The 17,439-nt window shown below is 42.7% G+C and overlaps 1 protein-coding gene across 11 annotated transcripts in view; it reads left to right on the top strand.

Moving 5' to 3' along the window:
* Positions 1 to 17,439, top strand: part of LOC105487621 (family with sequence similarity 120 member B) — an 85,835-nt gene that overhangs the window by 27,205 nt on the left and 41,191 nt on the right. For all 11 annotated transcript variants that reach the window (XR_011623204.1, XR_011623203.1, XR_011623205.1 and 8 more), the window contains one exon: positions 8,237 to 8,409. Coding sequence is in view for 8 of the 11 variants with exons in the window: in XM_011751114.3 (XP_011749416.2) it covers positions 8,237 to 8,409 (173 nt within the window). In the remaining 3 variants the exon portion in view is untranslated. The remainder of the gene's footprint in view (positions 1 to 8,236; positions 8,410 to 17,439) is intronic.

Raw genomic sequence — 17,439 nt, 5'->3', positions numbered from 1 at the left:
ACTCTAGAAATTGGATTTGAACTTTCACACGGAGGGCCGCGTCTCAGACACACTCATTTCCACAGCTGTTACTCTAGAAATTGGATTTGAACTTTCACACGGAGGGCCGCGTCTCAGACACACTCATTTCCACAGCTGTTACTCTAGAAATTGGATTTGAACTTTCACACGGAGGGCCGCGTCTCAGACACACTCATTTCCACAGCTGTTGCTCTAGAAATTGGATTTGAACTTTCACACGGAGGGCCGCGTCTCAGACACACTCATTTCCACAGCTGTTGCTCTAGAAATTGGATTTGAACTTTCACACGGAGGGCCGCGTCTCAGACACACTCATTTCCACAGCTGTTGCTCTAGAAATGGGATTTGAACTTTCACACGGAGGGCCACGTCTCAGACACACTCATTTCCACAGCTGTTACTCTAGAAATGGGATTTGAACTTTCACACGGAGGGCCGCGTCTCAGACACACTCATTTCCACAGCTGTTACTCTAGAAATTGGATTTGAACTTTCACACGGAGGGCCACGTCTCAGACACACTCATTTCCACAGCTGTTACTCTAGAAATTGGATTTGAACTTTCACACGGAGGGCCGCGTCTCAGACACACTCATTTCCACAGCTGTTGCTCTAGAAATTGGATTTGAACTTTCACACGGAGGGCCACGTTTCAGACACACTCATTTCCACAGCTATTACTCTAGAAATTGGATTTGAACTTTTACACGGAGGGCCACGTCTCAGACACACTCATTTCCACAGCTGTTGCTCTAGAAATTGGATTTGAACTTTTACACGGAGGGCCACGTCTCAAACACACTCTTTTCCACAGCTATTACTCTAGAAATTGGATTTGAACTTTCACACGGAGGGCCACGTCTCAGACACACTCATTTCCACAGCTGTTACTCTGGACGTAGGATTTGAGCTTTTACACGGAGGGCCACGTCTCAGACACACTCATTTCCACAGCTGTTACTCTGGACGTAGGATTTGAACTTTTACACGGAGGGCCACGTCTCAGACACACTCATTTCCACAGCTGTTACTCTAGAAATTGGATTTGAACTTTCACACGGAGGGCCACGTCTCAGACACACTCATTTCCACAGCTGTTACTCTAGAAATTGGATTTGAACTTTCACACGGAGGGCCACGTCTCAGACACACTCATTTCCACAGCTGTTACTCTAGAAATTGGATTTGAACTTTCACACGGAGGGCCACGTCTCAGACACACTCATTTCCACAGCTGTTACTCTAGAAATTGGATTTGAACTTTTACACGGAGGGCCACGTCTCAGACACACTCATTTCCACAGCTGTTACTCTGGACGTAGGATTTGAGCTTTTACACGGAGGGCCACGTCTCAGACACACTCATTTCCACAGCTGTTACTCTGGACGTAGGATTTGAACTTTTACACGGAGGGCCACGTCTCAGACACACTCATTTCCACAGCTGTTACTCTAGAAATTGGATTTGAACTTTCACACGGAGGGCCACGTCTCAGACACACTCATTTCCACAGCTGTTACTCTAGAAATTGGATTTGAACTTTCACACGGAGGGCCACGTCTCAGACACACTCATTTCCACAGCTGTTACTCTAGAAATTGGATTTGAACTTTCACACGGAGGGCCACGTCTCAGACACACTCATTTCCACAGCTGTTACTCTGGACGTAGGATTTGAGCTTTTACACGGAGGGCCACGTCTCAGACACACTCATTTCCACAGCTGTTACTCTGGACGTAGGATTTGAACTTTTACACGGAGGGCCACGTCTCAGACACACTCATTTCCACAGCTGTTACTCTAGAAATTGGATTTGAACTTTCACACGGAGGGCCACGTCTCAGACACACTCATTTCCACAGCTGTTACTCTAGAAATTGGATTTGAACTTTCACACGGAGGGCCACGTCTCAGACACACTCATTTCCACAGCTGTTACTCTAGAAATTGGATTTGAACTTTCACACGGAGGGCCACGTCTCAGACACACTCATTTCCACAGCTGTTATTCTGGACGTAGGATTTGAACTTTTACACGGAGGGCCACGTTTCAAACACACTCTTTTCCACAGCTATTACTCTAGAAATTGGATTTGAACTTTCACACGGAGGGCCACGTCTCAGACACACTCATTTCCACAGCTGTTGCTCTAGAAATTGGATTTGAACTTTTACACGGAGGGCCACGTCTCAGACACACTCATTTCCACAGCTGTTACTCTGGACGTAGGATTTGAACTTCTACACGGAGGGCCACGTCTCAGACACACTCATTTCCACAGCTGTTACTCTGGACATAGGATTTGAACTTTTACACGGAGGGCCACGTTTCAAACACACTCTTTTTCACAGCTATTACTCTAGAAATTGGATTTGAACTTTCACACAGAGGGCCACGTCTCAAACACACTCATTTCCACAGCTGTTGCTCTAGAAATTGGATTTGAATTTTTACACGGAGGGCCACGTCTCGGACACACTCATTTCCACAGCTGTTACGCTGGACATAGGATTTGAACTTTTACACGGAGGGCCACGTCTCAGACACACTCATTTCCACAGCTGTTACTCTGGACGTAGGATTTGAGCTTTTACATGGAGGGCCACATCTCAGACACACTCATTTCCACAGCTGTTACTCTGGACGTAGGATTTGAGCTTTTACACGGAGGGCCACGTCTCAGACACACTCATTTCCACAGCTGTTACTCTGGACGTAGGATTTGAACTTTTACACGGAGGGCCACGTCTCAGACACACTCATTTCCACAGCTGTTACTCTGGACGTAGGATTTGAATTTTTACATGGATGGCCACGTCTCAGACACACTCTTTTTCACAGCTATTACTCTAGAAATTGGATTTGAACTTTTACACGGAGGGCCACATCTCCGACACACTCATTTCCACAGCTGTTACTCTGGACATAGGATTTGAACTTTTACACGGAGGGCCACGTCTCAAACACACTGGTTTCCACAACTATTACTGAATTTTTATTCCAGGTTATTTCAATGGATGACTCTTTATTTACACTTGCATTAGCGATAATTAAAAATAGACTATTTTAAATTTAAAATGCTTTTCAGTATCTATGAGGAATATTGCCAAATGATTTTAAACGAAAATGGAAAACAGAGCAACCAATTTCCTGTCACAAGTATTCACAGAATACAAGATACGATTAAAAACAGTGAGATCAGCCGGGCGGGGTGGGGGTCACGCCTGTAATCCCAGCACTTTGGGAGGCCATGGCAGGTGGGTCACCTGAGGTCAGGAGTTTGAGACCAGCCTGGCCAATATGGTGAAACCCCGTCTCTACTAAAAATACAAAAATTAGCCGGGTGTGGTGGCAGGCACCTGTAATCTCAGCTACTCAGTAGGCTGAGGCAGGAGAATTGCTGGAACCCTGGAGGCGGAGGTTGCAGTGAGCTGAGATCATGCCATTGCACTCCGGCCCGGGCGACAACAGCAAGACTCCGTCTCAAAAAAACAAGTGAGATCCTGCCGATGGGCCCTCCTCTTCCACCTGTCAGGAAAACCTGCAAAAGGTTCTTGTCGCACCATTAGAGCCGGTTTTTCCCAAATGACACCCATACCTGATTTTCGTTGTTCTTCTAAGACAGTTTTAATTAGGGTAATCTCATGAGTGCTACATTTTCAGTGACTTTTTCAATATAGTGGCCCATGTTCTTTTTCTTTTTTAAAGGCTTTTTCCTCTGACAGCACGTGTGATTTAATGTTGGCTTTCCTGAATTGTAGAAATAAAAGGAAATCACAAGTATTTTTCAACAAAGTGGAAGTGCAGGAAAAAACTATAGAAATTAGTTAAAAATTAGGAAGGGGAAATAATCAAAATTAACCAGCCAGGGAGCAAAAAAAGAAATCTCATTCCTGGGTGCTATGGTTTGAATGTTTGTAACCCCCCCCCCCGCCCCCTGCCAAATTCCTGTGTTGAAAACTTAATCACTAATGTGATGGTATTTGGAGTTGGGCCTTTGGGAGGGAAAGAGGTGATTAGATGCGATTCCTGCCCTTATAAAAGAGGCCCCTTGTTCGGTCTGAAGGTGCCGTGTGCTGTCTGTGAACCAGGAAGCAGGGCCTTACCAGAAACCAATCATGCTGGCACCTTGATCTTGGACTTCCAGCCTCCAGAAATTTTCTGCTGTTACAAGCTACTTCATTTATGGTGTTTTCCGTAGCATCTCAGATGGACCAAGACACTGGTTTGTTTTATTCAGGGAGCTTATTTACATGTGTGTATTTCTGTGGGCCTCATCTTTTTTTTTTTTTTTTTGAGACAGAGTCTCACTCTGTTGCCCAGACTGGAGTGCAGTGGCACAATCTCAGCTCACTGCAACCTCCGCGTCCTGAGTAGCTGGGACTACAGGCACATGCCACCACACCCTAATTTTTGTATTTTTAGTAGAGACTGGCGTTTCGCCTTGTTGGCCAGGCTGGTGTCAAATTCCTGGCCTCAAGTGATCCATCCGCTTCTGCCTCCCAAAATGTTGGGGTTACAGGTGTGAGCCACTGCCCAGCGTATGAGCCCCATCTTTATATGTGTGCGTGTGGGAGCGTGTCTACAGGACATATATATACTACACTTCCTCTATATGTGTGGGTGTGGGAGCATGTCTACAGGATGTATATACTACACTTCCTTTATATGTGTGCGTGTGGGAGCATGTCTACAGGACGTATATACTACACTTCCTTTATATGTGTGCATGTGGGAGCATGTCTACAGGACATATATACTGCACTTCCTTTCCATGTGTGCGTGTGGGAGCATGTCTACAGGACGTATATACTGCACTTCCTTTATATGTGTGCATGTGGGAGCATGTCTACAGGACATACATACTGCACTTCCTTTCCATGTGTGCGTGTGGGAGCATGTCTACAGGACATATATACTACACTTCCTTTCCATGTGTGCGTGTGGGAGCATGTCTACAGGACGTATATACTACACTTCTTCCCATGTGTGCATGTGGGAGCATGTCTACAGTATACTACATTTCATTTCCTTTACAATATATCATGGAAGATGATGTTTCTGATAACGCAGTTTAGCTTCCATTTCTCAAACCCAGCTCGTGAAGGTCCTTGATCTGTGCATGTGTGTCTACCCTTTCCCAGCACACTGCTCTCACTCCTCTTACTCACTTTCCTGACATTCTCCATTCTTTGGGTGGGAGTCTTGGCCCACACCAAAGGCAAGCATTTGAAATTGCCTTTTCAGTCTCCAGAATTGTAGATTTGTCAATTCTTCATTTTCAAAGTGCTGATAGCTTTTTTTCTCTTGTAAGTGTCATTGTTTAAGTTACTTTAAGCATATCCTTATTTTAGAAACCTAGGAAAACTAATGCACACATCTAATTGGTAATTTGTCTATCTTGAAGGACCTTTTTAAAGTGGTGTTCAACAATCAGAAAGCTTAGTATTTCTTGGTTATACACATTTGATTTACCAGAATTGCAGAATATCTTAGAAGACTATTTTACAAAATGAAATGAGGGTAAGTCATGCATTTCATGAAAAAAAGACCACGTATTTGATTCAGTCTGTCATTTGCTATCAAACAGTTGCAGTGGCTTTCTTGTTCACCTCCTCTTACATACATTGTCGAAGGTTTTCATCTGACCCTTGTTGCATACAGGTCCGTCAAGAAAGTCTCAACAAGTCTTGGAGGCTTCTGTGAGTGGTAAAAGGAAGCTGGGGGGTGTGTGTGTGTGTGTGTGTGCACATGCACTTAAGAAAGCTGGGTGTGTGCGTGTGTGTGTGTGTGCACATGCACTTAAGGAAGCTGGGTGTGTGCGTGTGTGTGTGTGTGCACATGCACTTAAGGAAGCTGGTGTGTGGGTGTACCTGTGCCTGGCCTTGGTGGAGGCTCTGCTTATGTGGCTGCCAGTGTCTGAAACCACCCCGACCATCGCAGATCAACATAAATCGGTTAAAATCTTGAAAGTGGTTTTTCACCAACTTGTAAAAAATAGTGGGAAGCTTTGTCAAATGTGTTAACAAATTCACATTAGAGTCACAAGGGTTAAATTTTGCATTTACTACTTTTTATAGCCACTTTCCTTGTTGAATGCACCAGATGGGAGTGGTGTAATGATGTCATTTTTGCAAGCGTGAAATTAGAATACTTATCCATATAAGTATAGAGTTTGATGGATTGAGATGTAAATGTATTCTGTTTATATATGAATGAATTTTTTTGCTTATTATAAATAGGCTTTTGAAGTTGCTCATCTAAAGATTCACTTTGCATGTGCGTAGTCAGGGTTTTTTGAGTATTTTTGTTTTTTTTTTAAATTTGAGTTCTGGGATACATGTGCAGAACTTGTAGGATTGTTACAGAGGTATACATGTGCCATAGTGGCTTGCTGCACCTATCAGCCCATCATCTAGGTTTTAAGCCCCATATGCATTAGGTATCTCTCCTAATGCTATCCCTCCTCCCTACCCCCTCCCCACATTGGCCCCGGGGTGTGATGTTCCCCTCCCTGTGTCCATGTGCTCTCATTGTTCAGCTTCCACTTACGAGTGAGAACATGCGGTGTTTGGTTTTCTGTTCTTGTGCGAGTTAGCTGAGAATTAGGGTTTCCAGCTTCATCCATGTCCCTGCAAAGGACATGAACTCATTCTTTTTTATGGCTGCATAGTATTCTGTGGTGTGTATGTGCCACATTTTGTTTATCCAGTCTATCATTGATGGGCATTTGTTTTGGTTCCAAGTCTTTGTTATTGTGAATAGTGCCGCAGTAAACATATATGTGCATGTGTCTTTATGGTAGAAAGATTTATACCTTTGGGTATATACCTAGTAATGGGATTGCTGGGTCAAATGGTATTTCTGTGTCTAGACTCTTGAGGAATTGCTGCACTGTATTCCACAGTCCCGAGGCTGCACACGTTGCCTGAGTTGATTATTCTCCTGAAAGTATGTTTCTAAGAAGCAATTACTGACACTTGTGGTTATCTCGGACTCATCTCTGAAGTACTACTGCCATAGGGTTGTTTTGTGTTGGCTAATTATCTTTAGCGTTTTCTTTCTCTTTAGAGAAAAAAAGCTTATCAGGTGGAGGGAATACTTCAGCCATTTTGGAATTTAAGTGAGTTTTGTTGAGTTGTTTCACTTCTGATGGCGGGAAATATACCCCTGAGGGTAATCACTGCCATCGTGGGAAACGTAAGAAAAGAAAGAGAAGAATTTCCTTTTTTAGGTCATTTGACTCTGAAGCCATTTGGTTAGTAGGTTCTGTTTCCTTAGTAAACAAAAGGGACATTTAGATCCCAGCCAGCTTTGAGCTTTTGGCATATATTTTATTGTCAAGTGGCCCTCACAGAAAATCACAGCTGTGGATAGCAAGGGAGGCCATCTCGCCAGTCACAGATGAACAAGTCTGACCTTATGAACGGCACCTTTCTGTTTGTCAGTATGGAAGCAGAGCTGCACCTGCATCTGCAACTCTGCGTAAGTCGTCGTCATTTGTCGTGGCTTAAGTAAATGAGTAAGGGCTTTTTTCTTTTGATTTTAATAATTTAAACATATATATAAAATACAGAAGTGAAACACTAAAAATTACATTTTAGGAATTTCTGTTTGTTTAATAGTTTTAGGAAAGTGCTTTCCAAAGCCTGGGGTTCACAGATTGCCTTCTGGGTTGTGAAAATGCAGACTTCCAGGCACCCACACCTGTCAAATCAAATCAGAGTTTCTGCATATAGATCCCAGGAAAATGCATTTTTAAAAATAATCTCTACAGTTGATTCTTTTCCACATGAAGGGTTGAAAACCATTAATTTAGGAGAGTAAGAGAGCAAACTAAGGGGGTAGATGGATGGCGTTTCATCCAAGTGCCCCATCAGAGCTGTGATACTGCAGGGCGGCAGTGCCTTGTTGTATCCTTGAGACAGTGCATTTGAAAGATGCTCTGAAAACATTCTTAACGGTTGGAAGTGCAGTATCCCTCACAATTTAGTCATTAAAAAAAGAAGGAATGTTTTCATTGAAACGTACGTATGCCAGCCCTTTAGGTTTGGGCGTTTAAAAAAACAGGAATCTGATCATGTTTACTTCCTAGTTCGTTTTACATCAGGAAGGGACGAGATTTGTTTCCTTTCACTGTATTTCTACAAGGAGCATATTATAACTCTGTGCTGCAAAGAACAATAGTTAATGGACTTTTTTTCCTAACTAGGGGGAACGCCTAGTTTGAAAATATTATGGCTGAATCAAGAGCCAGAAATGCAGGTTCGGCGCTTGGACACACTCCTCGCCTGTTTCAACCTTTCCTCCTCAAGAGAAGAACTGCAGGCTGTCGAAAGCCCGTTTCAAGCTTTGTGCTGCCTCTTGATCTACCTCTTTGTGCAGGTAATGTCCAGCTGCTCGTTCTAGTCGCTGTAGCCTGCGCTTACTTTATGAGGGGGAGTGTGTGGAATATCACCATGGCTGGTGTCCCAGATCGTCTTTTTCCAGTGTCTGTTCCATGGAACATTATTAGTTCTTTAGGTGCTCTAAAACTAAAAAGAAGATTGTATGGCAAAATACGTATGAGAAACTCTTGTCACTAATACAATGGAGACTTAGAGATTGTATTAGAGACTTAGGAAATCTTGCAGGTGATGGAAGCTGCTTTGGCCTTGACTAAGCTTTCTCCAACTTTGTGGACCATAGTGTACCTCCTCTGTCCTCGTGGCATTGTTTGGGTGGTGGTTCTTGTTTCTGGGTTTTAGTGTAAAGGTGAGAAGGGACCAGCTAGAGACCTAGCTTCTCGTAGCTCTTTGCCTCTGGGCAGATTACTTCAGCTTTTTCCTCTGTCAGTTTCATTCCATCATCCAGCAAATGTTTACTGATTATGTGCCTTCATTTTCTAATCTGAAAAGGAGATAATCATAGTAGCTGCTTCCTAGGGCTGTTGGGACGATATCAGCTGGTGGTGTCATGACCTTCATCATTTATGTCCTCCCATCCAGCTGCGCTAGGCATTGTAGTGCTAGAACCTTCGTTTTAGGCTCACTCAACAAGGTGGACTGTTTCTTTTGCATTAGCTTTATACCTAGTTTATATGTGAAAATCATAAAGGTCAGTTAAGAGATTCACCTTTTTAATAGTTTTTTACATGCACAATATTGCTTGGACACCTTTAGTAAGAGAAAGGCTGAGAACCCTCCCATCTCCCAGCCCCTCTTTCTCTGCATCGCTCCCCCCCACCTCCCTCCCTAGCTCTGTGATTTAAGATGATTTTTGTTCCACTGTGGACAAAGTATCTACTTCTTCAGGCTGTCGAGACATCTCATAAGCTTTCTTCACTCCTTCAAGCCATCATCCCGGCTTCTCTGACCTCCCTATATGGTGGGTCTCCATTGGCATAGCCATTCGGTGTTCCTGGATTAGAAAATTATATAATTCTTTTTTCAAACCTGAATTTACTTTACAAATTATTGATTGTCTTTAAGAAATGTACTCTTATTGTGGAATTACGTCTCAAGGGAACCTTGGACTGATTTTTTCTTTCTAAATGTCCTCTTGGCTCTGCCCATTCTATAGCTTGCTCTACATTTTGCATTTTGTAAGACATAATATGGCTGAGTAGTGCTTAGAGGTTTTATTGCTGCATTATTGGTTTCACATGCACATGCCATGTAAACCTTAGTTTTTGCATTATCATTTTAAGCAGATTACTTCTTTATTTGCTCAAGACATAGAAGATTATAAATTAATATAGGATGGCAGGACTATTTAAAATGTAAATGTAAAAAGAGAGGAGATGAATCCAAGATGGCCGATTAGAAAAGCCACGGTCCATAGCTCTCACAGAGAGGAACAAAAAGGGGCAAGTGAATTCAACACTTTCAGCTGAAATGCTCAGATTTTCACATTGGGACTGACTAGGCAAACAACACAACCCACAGAGAACAAAGTAAACCAGGGGTGGAGAGCAGGGCCCCACCTGGGAACAGTATGGAGCCAAAGGAACCCCCACGCCCAGCCAGGGGAAGCCGTGAATGATTGTGCGAGCCTGCCTGGGAAACCATGCTTCTCCCATGGTCTTCACAACCCGTGTATCAGACCCTTCATGAGCCCCTGCCACCAGGGCCCGGGGTCCAATGCACAGAGCCGTTTGGAGTCTCAGCAGAGCAGCCGCTCAGGCATACACAGAAACCCAAGAGTTTTACATACTCCGGCTCTGCGATCCCTGGCAAGACAAGAAATCTGTCCGTACATATCCCTAGGAAAGGGCTGAGTCCAGGGAGCCAGACGGCATCATTCTGCAGGCTCTGCTTCCATGTCACCTCACAATTTAAGACCCACTGGCTTGGAATCCTAGCCAGCCAATGGCAGTGAATTGGAGTCTGCCTTAGATGGGTCCAAGTTCCTAGGAAGAGGGGAGGCCTCAGTTCAGTCAACTCACCTGCTCCAGCCTGCCAGCTTCGGAGAATACAGGCAGTCCAGACGAGGAAGGGACCCCCACCTCTAGTGCAGCACATCAGCTCTACCAAAAAGCAGCCAGATCCCTGATCCCGTTCTCCTGACTGGGTGAGTCCTCCCAATAGGGGTCTCCAGCCACCTCCTACAGGTGGGTGTGGGCCAGCAACAGGTCAGTAACCGCTAGGACGGCGCTTCCAGAGGAAGGAGCTGGCTGCCATCTTTGCTGTTTCACAGTGTTCACTGGCTATACCTCCAGGTATGGGAGAAATGAGGCAACTGGCATCTGGAGTGGACCTCCAGCAAACCGCAACAGCCCTACGGTAGAATGGCCTGTTAAAAGAAAAACAGAAAACAACATCATCAACAAAAAAGACCCCACAAAAACCTCATTCAAAGGTTAGGGATAGGGTTAGAGACCTCAAAGACAAAGGTAGATAAGCCTATAAAGATGAGAAAGAATCAATGCAAAGATCCTGAAAACTGAAAAAGCCAGCGTGCCTTTTCTCCTCCACGTGACTGCAAACACCTCTCCAGCAAGGACACAGAACTGTGCTGAGGCTAAAACGCCTGATTTGACAGAAGTAGGCTTCAGAAGGTGGCTAATAATGAACTTCGCCAAGCTAAAGGAGCATGTTGTAATCCAATGCAAAGAAGCTAAGAAATGTGATAAAACTACAGGAGCTGATAGCCATCATAGCCGGTTTAGAGAGGAACATAACCAACTTGATGGAGCTGAAAAACACAACACAAGAACTTCACAGTGCAGCCACAAGTATCAGTAGCAGAATAGACCAAATGGAGGAAAGAATCTCAGAGCTTGAAGACTGTCTTCCTGAATTAAGATAGGCAGACAAGAATAGAGACAAAAGAATGAAAAGGAATAAACAAAACCTCCAAAAAATATGAGATTATGAAGAGACCAAACTTACAACTGACTGGGTACCTGAAAAAGATGGGAGAATGGAACCAAGTTGGAAAACATACTTTAGGATATCATTCAGGAGAACTTTCTCAACCTAGCGAGATAGGCCAACTTTCAAATTCAGAAAATACAAAGAACCCCAGTAAGATACTGTATGAGAAGATCAACCACAAGACACATAATCATCAGTTTCTCCAGGTTGAAATGAAAGAAAAAATGTTAAGGGCAGCCAGAGAGAAAGGCCAGGTCACCTACAAAGGGAAACCCATCTGACTAACAGCGGACCTCTCAGCAGAAACTCTACAAGCCAAAAGAGATTGAGGGCCAATACTCAACATTATTAAGAATTTCAAACCCGGAATTTTATATTCAACCAAACTAACTTTATAAGTGAAGGAGAAATAAGATCCTTTTCAGACAAGCAAATGCTTAGGGAATTTGTCACCAACAGGCTTGCCTTGCAAGAACTCTTGAAGGAAGCATTAAATATGGAAAAGCAAAACCATTACCAGCCACTACAAAAACACACTGAAGTATGCGGACCAGTGATACTGTGAAGCAACCACATAAACAAGTCTGCAAAATAACCAACTAGCATCATGATAACAGGATCAAATTCACACATAACAATACTAACCCTAAACGTAAATGGGCTAAATGCCCCAGTTAAAAGGCACAGAATGGCAAGCTGGATAAAAAGCCAAGACTCATCCATATGCTGTCTTCAGGAAACCCATCTCATGTGCAAAGACACACATGGGCTCAAAATAAAGGGTTGGAAGAAAATTTACCAAGCAAATGGAAAACAGAAAAAAGTAGAGACTGCAATCCTAGTTTCTGACAAAACAGACTTTAAACCAACAAAGATAAAAAAAGACAAGAGTATTACATAATGCTAGAGGTTTCAATTTAACAAGAAGAGCTAACTATCATATGTATATATGCACCCAGTACAGGAGCACCCAGATTCACAAAGCAAGTTCTTAGAGACCCACAGAGACTCCCACACAATAATAGTGGGAGACTTTAACACCCCACTGACAAATATTAGATCATCAAGACAGAAAATTAATGAAGACATTCGGGACCTGAACTCAGCTCTGGATCACTTGGACCTGATAGATATCTACAGAACTCTCCACCCAAATTCAGCATAATATACGTTCTTCTCATTGCTGCTCGGCACTTACTGTAAAATGGATCACATAATAGGAAGTAAAACACTTCTCAGCAAATGCAGAAGAGTTGAAATCATAACAGTCTCTTAGACCACAGAGCAGTCAAATTCGAACTCAAGATTAAGAAATTCACTCAAAACCACACAGCTACATGGAAATTGAACAACCTGCTCCTGAGTGACTCTTGGTTAAATAACGAAATTAATGAGAACAAAGAGACAACGTACCGGAATCTCTGGGATGCAGCTAAAGCAATGTTAAGAGGGAAATTTATAGCACTAAATGCTAGAAAGATCTCAGGTTAACCACCTGACATCTCTGGTAAAAGAACTAGAGAACCAAGAGCAAAAGAAAACCCCAAAGCTAGCAGAACACAAGAAATAACCAAGATCAGAGCTGAACTGAAGGAGATAGAGACACAAAAAACCCTTTAAAAAAAATCATCAAATCCAGGAGCTGTTTTTTTGAAAAAAATTAATAGACCACTAGCTACCCTAGTAAAGAAGAGAGAAGAATCAAATAAAAACAATCAGAAATGATAAGCGGGTTATCACCACTCACCTCACAGAAATGTAAGTAACCATCAGAGAATACGATGAGCACCTCTATGCACATAAACTAGAAAATCTAGATGAAATTGATAAATTCTTATACACATATACCTTCCCAGGACTGAACCAGGAAGAAATTGAATCCCTGAATAGACCAATAATGAGTTCTGAAATTAAGGCTATAATAAATAGTTTACCAATCAAACAAACAAAATCCAGAACCAGACGGATTCACAGCTGAATTCTACCAGAGGTACAAAGAAGAGCTGGCACTGTTTCTGCTGAAACTATTCCAAAATATTGAAAAGGAAGGACACCTTTCTAACTTGTTCTATGAGGCCAGCGTCATCTTGATACCAAAACCTGATAGACAGAACAAAAAGAGAAAACTTCAGGCCGATATCCTTGATGAACATTGATGCAAAAATCCTCACTAAAATACTGGCAAACCAAATCCAGCAGCAGATCAAAAAGCTTATCCACCATGATGTAGTTGACTTTATCCCTGGGAACCAACTTCAGCAAAGTCTCAGGATATAAAATTGCTAGTATTCCTATACACCAACAACAGGAGAGAGAATCACAAATAAACTCCCATTCACAATTGCTACAAAAAGAATAAAATACCTGGTAATACAGCTAACAAGGGAAGTGAAGGACCTCTTCAAGGAGAACTAAAAACTACTGCTCAAAGAAATCAGAGAGGACACAAACAAATGGAGAACCATTCCATGCTCATGGATAGGAAGAATCAATATTGTGAAAATGGCCATATGACCCAAAGTAATTTATAGATTCAATGCTGTTCCCATTAAACTACCATTGACATTCCTCACAGAATTAGAAAAAAACTATTTTAAAATGCATACAGAACCCAAAAGAGCCTAAATAGCCAAGACAATCCTAACCAAAAAGGGCAAAGCTGGAGGCATCACGCTACCTGACTTCAAACTATACTACAAGACTGCCATAACCAAAACAGCATGGTACTCATACAAGAACAGAAACATAGACCAATGGAACAGAATAGAGAACTCAGAAATAAGATGACACATCTACAACCATCTGATCTTTTACCAACTTGACAAAAATAATCTATAGGGAAAGGACTCACTGTTTAATTAACAGTGCTGGGATAACTGACTGAGCCACATACAGAAAATTGAAACTGGATCCCTTCATTACACTATCTACAAAAATTAACCCAAGATGGATTAAAGACTTAAATGTAAACCCAAAAGCATAAAAACCCTAGAAGAAAATCTAGGCAATGCCATTCAGAACACAGGCATGGGTAAAAACTTCATGATGAAAACACCAAAAGCAATTGCAGCAAAAGCAAAAACTGACAAATGGGATCTAATTAAAGAGCCTCTGCACAGCAAAATAAACTATCATCAGAGTAAACAACCTACAGAATAGGAGAAAATTTTTACTATCTATTCATCTGGCAGAGATCTAATATCCAGTCTACAAGGAACTTAAACAAATTTACAGGAAAAAAAAAGCAAACAATCCCATTAAAAAGTAGGCAAAAGACATGAACAGACACTTCTCAAAAGAGGACATGTGGCTGGGCACAGTGGCTCACACCTGTAATCCCAGCACTTTGGGAGGCTGAGGCAGGCAGATCACGAGGTTAGGAGATTGAGACCATCCTGGCTAACACAGTGAAACCCCATCTCAAAAAAAGAAAAAAAAAAAATTAGCCGGGCGTGGTGGCAGGCGCCTGTAATCCCAACTACTCCGGAGGCTGAGGCAGAAGCAGTGGCAGGACCCTGGGAGGCGGAGCTTGCAGTGAGTGGAGATCATGACACTGCACTCCAGCCTGGGCAATAGAGCGAGACTCTATCTCAAAAAAAAAAAAAAAGGGGGGGGATATATATGCAGCCAACAAACATATGAAGAAAAATTCAACATCATTGATCATTAGAGAAATGCAAATCAAAACCACAATGAGATACTGTCATGCCAATCAGAATAGCTGTTATTAAAAAGTCAAAAACAAATGCTGGCGAGGTTGCAGAGAAACAAGAACACTTTTACACTGTTGGCGGGAGTGTAAATTAGTTCAACAATTGTGAAAGACAGTGTGGTGATTCCTCAAAGACCTAGAGGCAGAAATACTATTTGACCCAGCAATCCCATCATTGAATCTACCCAAAGGAATAGAAATCATTCTATTGTAAAGATACCTGCATGCATATGTTCACTGCAGCACTATTCACAATAGCAAAGACATGGAATCAACCTAAATGCTTATCAGTGATAGAATGAGTAAAGAAAATGTGGTATATATACATCATGGAATACTATGCAGCCATAAAAAGGAACTGGATCATGTCCTTTGCAGGGACATGGATGGAGTTGGAGGCCATTATCCTCAGCAAACGAACACGGGAACAGAAAACCAAATACTGCATGTTCTCACTTATAAGGCGGAGCTGAATGATGAGAACACAGGGTCACATGGCAGGGAAGGACACACACGGGGGACTGTGGGGGGTGGGGGAGGGGGAAGGAGAGCATCATGAAGAATCGCTAATGGATGCCAGGCTTAATACCTAGGTGATGAGATGATCTGTGCAGCCACCCCTCATGGCACATGTTTACCTGTGTAACAAGCCTACACATCCTGCACATGTACCCCCAAACATTGGAGGAAAAAAAAGTAAAAAGATACTTCTTTTGATATTATATATAACATGCATGCACTGTTGGTTAGTATTCCTGTTGTCTGATAATCTGCAGGTGTCTGTGGTTAACATTGCATCGCAGTGGGACTTGAGAAGTGGTGGTAGCCAGTAAGCTGACTTTTCTCACCCGTAAAAATACATGTGTTTTGTTGTTGATAACCATGTGTGTACACAACAATGGGGAGGCCATGGTGGGCACTCCAGGAGGGACATGCTGCCTGCTGTTCCGTATTGACAATGCTGATCCTGTGTGTGGCCATGCAGCGCAGTTCTGCCTTCTCATTACTGCGCAGGTGGCTGTCAGTTCTTTAAATTCACTTCAAGCAGAAAAAGCCCAGGACCCCAGAACAGGAACATCACATCCCTATTTGTATAAACCTGAAGCAAGACAAGCATCGGGAGGAAAATTTCCACTTTACCTTTTTTCTATTAACAAAGACCTCTTAAATAAAATCTCTTTAGTGCAAGTTGGCATGAGCAGACTTGGTAACTTGTCTTTAAAGGAGATGTTTAAATCAGAACTTTCTGAAACTGGAAAACAACAGATTGACAAATCAATTTGGCATTCACTAGATGAAGAAGGTGCTGTATTATTCACAGGGATAATAACTCAGAATGAATAAGGCTAAAAAGATACATTTATAAAAATATTACAGTTTTATATATTAAGCCTAAATTTGATGTTTTGATGTGTAATATGGGATAAAATCGCATACTGTTCAGTGCCTGAAAATGACAGAGAAACTAAATACAGTTGTGTCTTGGTATATGTGGGGGATTGGTCCCAAGACCCCCAAGGATGCCAAAATCCATGCATGCTCAAGTCCTGCAGTCAGCCTGCGGAGCCCACGTATTTGAAAAGTTGGCCCTTTATATTCGGGTTTTACATCCCGTGAACACTGTATTTTTCCATCTGCATTTGGTTGGAAAAAAATCCACATATAAGTGAACCCATACAATTCAAACCTGTATTGTCAGGAGTCAGCTGTACTCTCATTTGGTCTGACCTCCCAGTTAACAACAGCCACAAATGATTTTATTAAAGACTCATCTGAGAATATCCTCTGGAAAGGTAAGTTTACATCATAGAAATGCACATATTTTCTATTCCTTTTATTCCAAGGTAACAGCTACTTGGAATAAAAGTGGACTAGGATAGTGACACGGTGAGTAAAAGCATCAGCAGGTCCACGCGGCAGTCAGCACCCCCACCCTGGGGGAAGCAAATGCCACCATCCTCCCGGGGAGCACAGGAGTCTTTCTGATTTATGGTGGGGTCGTTCTTATTGCAAATAGGCATGTTAGCCGTTTTTAATATCCAAGAAGAGTCAGTGAAGTTGTTATTGATGGGTTTGCTGTTGGCTTTCCTGTTTCTTTTTCCGTAAGCCTTTATTTGCCACAGGAGGTGCTCTTCTGTGAGAAGCAGCTCTTGTGGTCTTAGGACGGCGTGGAGTCATTCAGTCAGCGGGCATGTTCTGCCTTTTTCTGGGTGGCAGAACTTGGTGGCTGGGAGGGGACTGTCTCGACCCCCTCGCCGAGTGGGGCAGGGGATGGGATGTGGCAAAAGCACTGTCTGCTGTTGTTGGAGCCTGGACCGTTCAGATCTTCCTCGCTCTTCACGCCCT

This window comes from Macaca nemestrina, chromosome 5 (genome assembly GCF_043159975.1).
Source record: "Macaca nemestrina isolate mMacNem1 chromosome 5, mMacNem.hap1, whole genome shotgun sequence".
NCBI lineage: Eukaryota > Metazoa > Chordata > Mammalia > Primates > Cercopithecidae > Macaca > Macaca nemestrina.
This window is presented reverse-complemented; position numbering and strand designations above follow the sequence as displayed.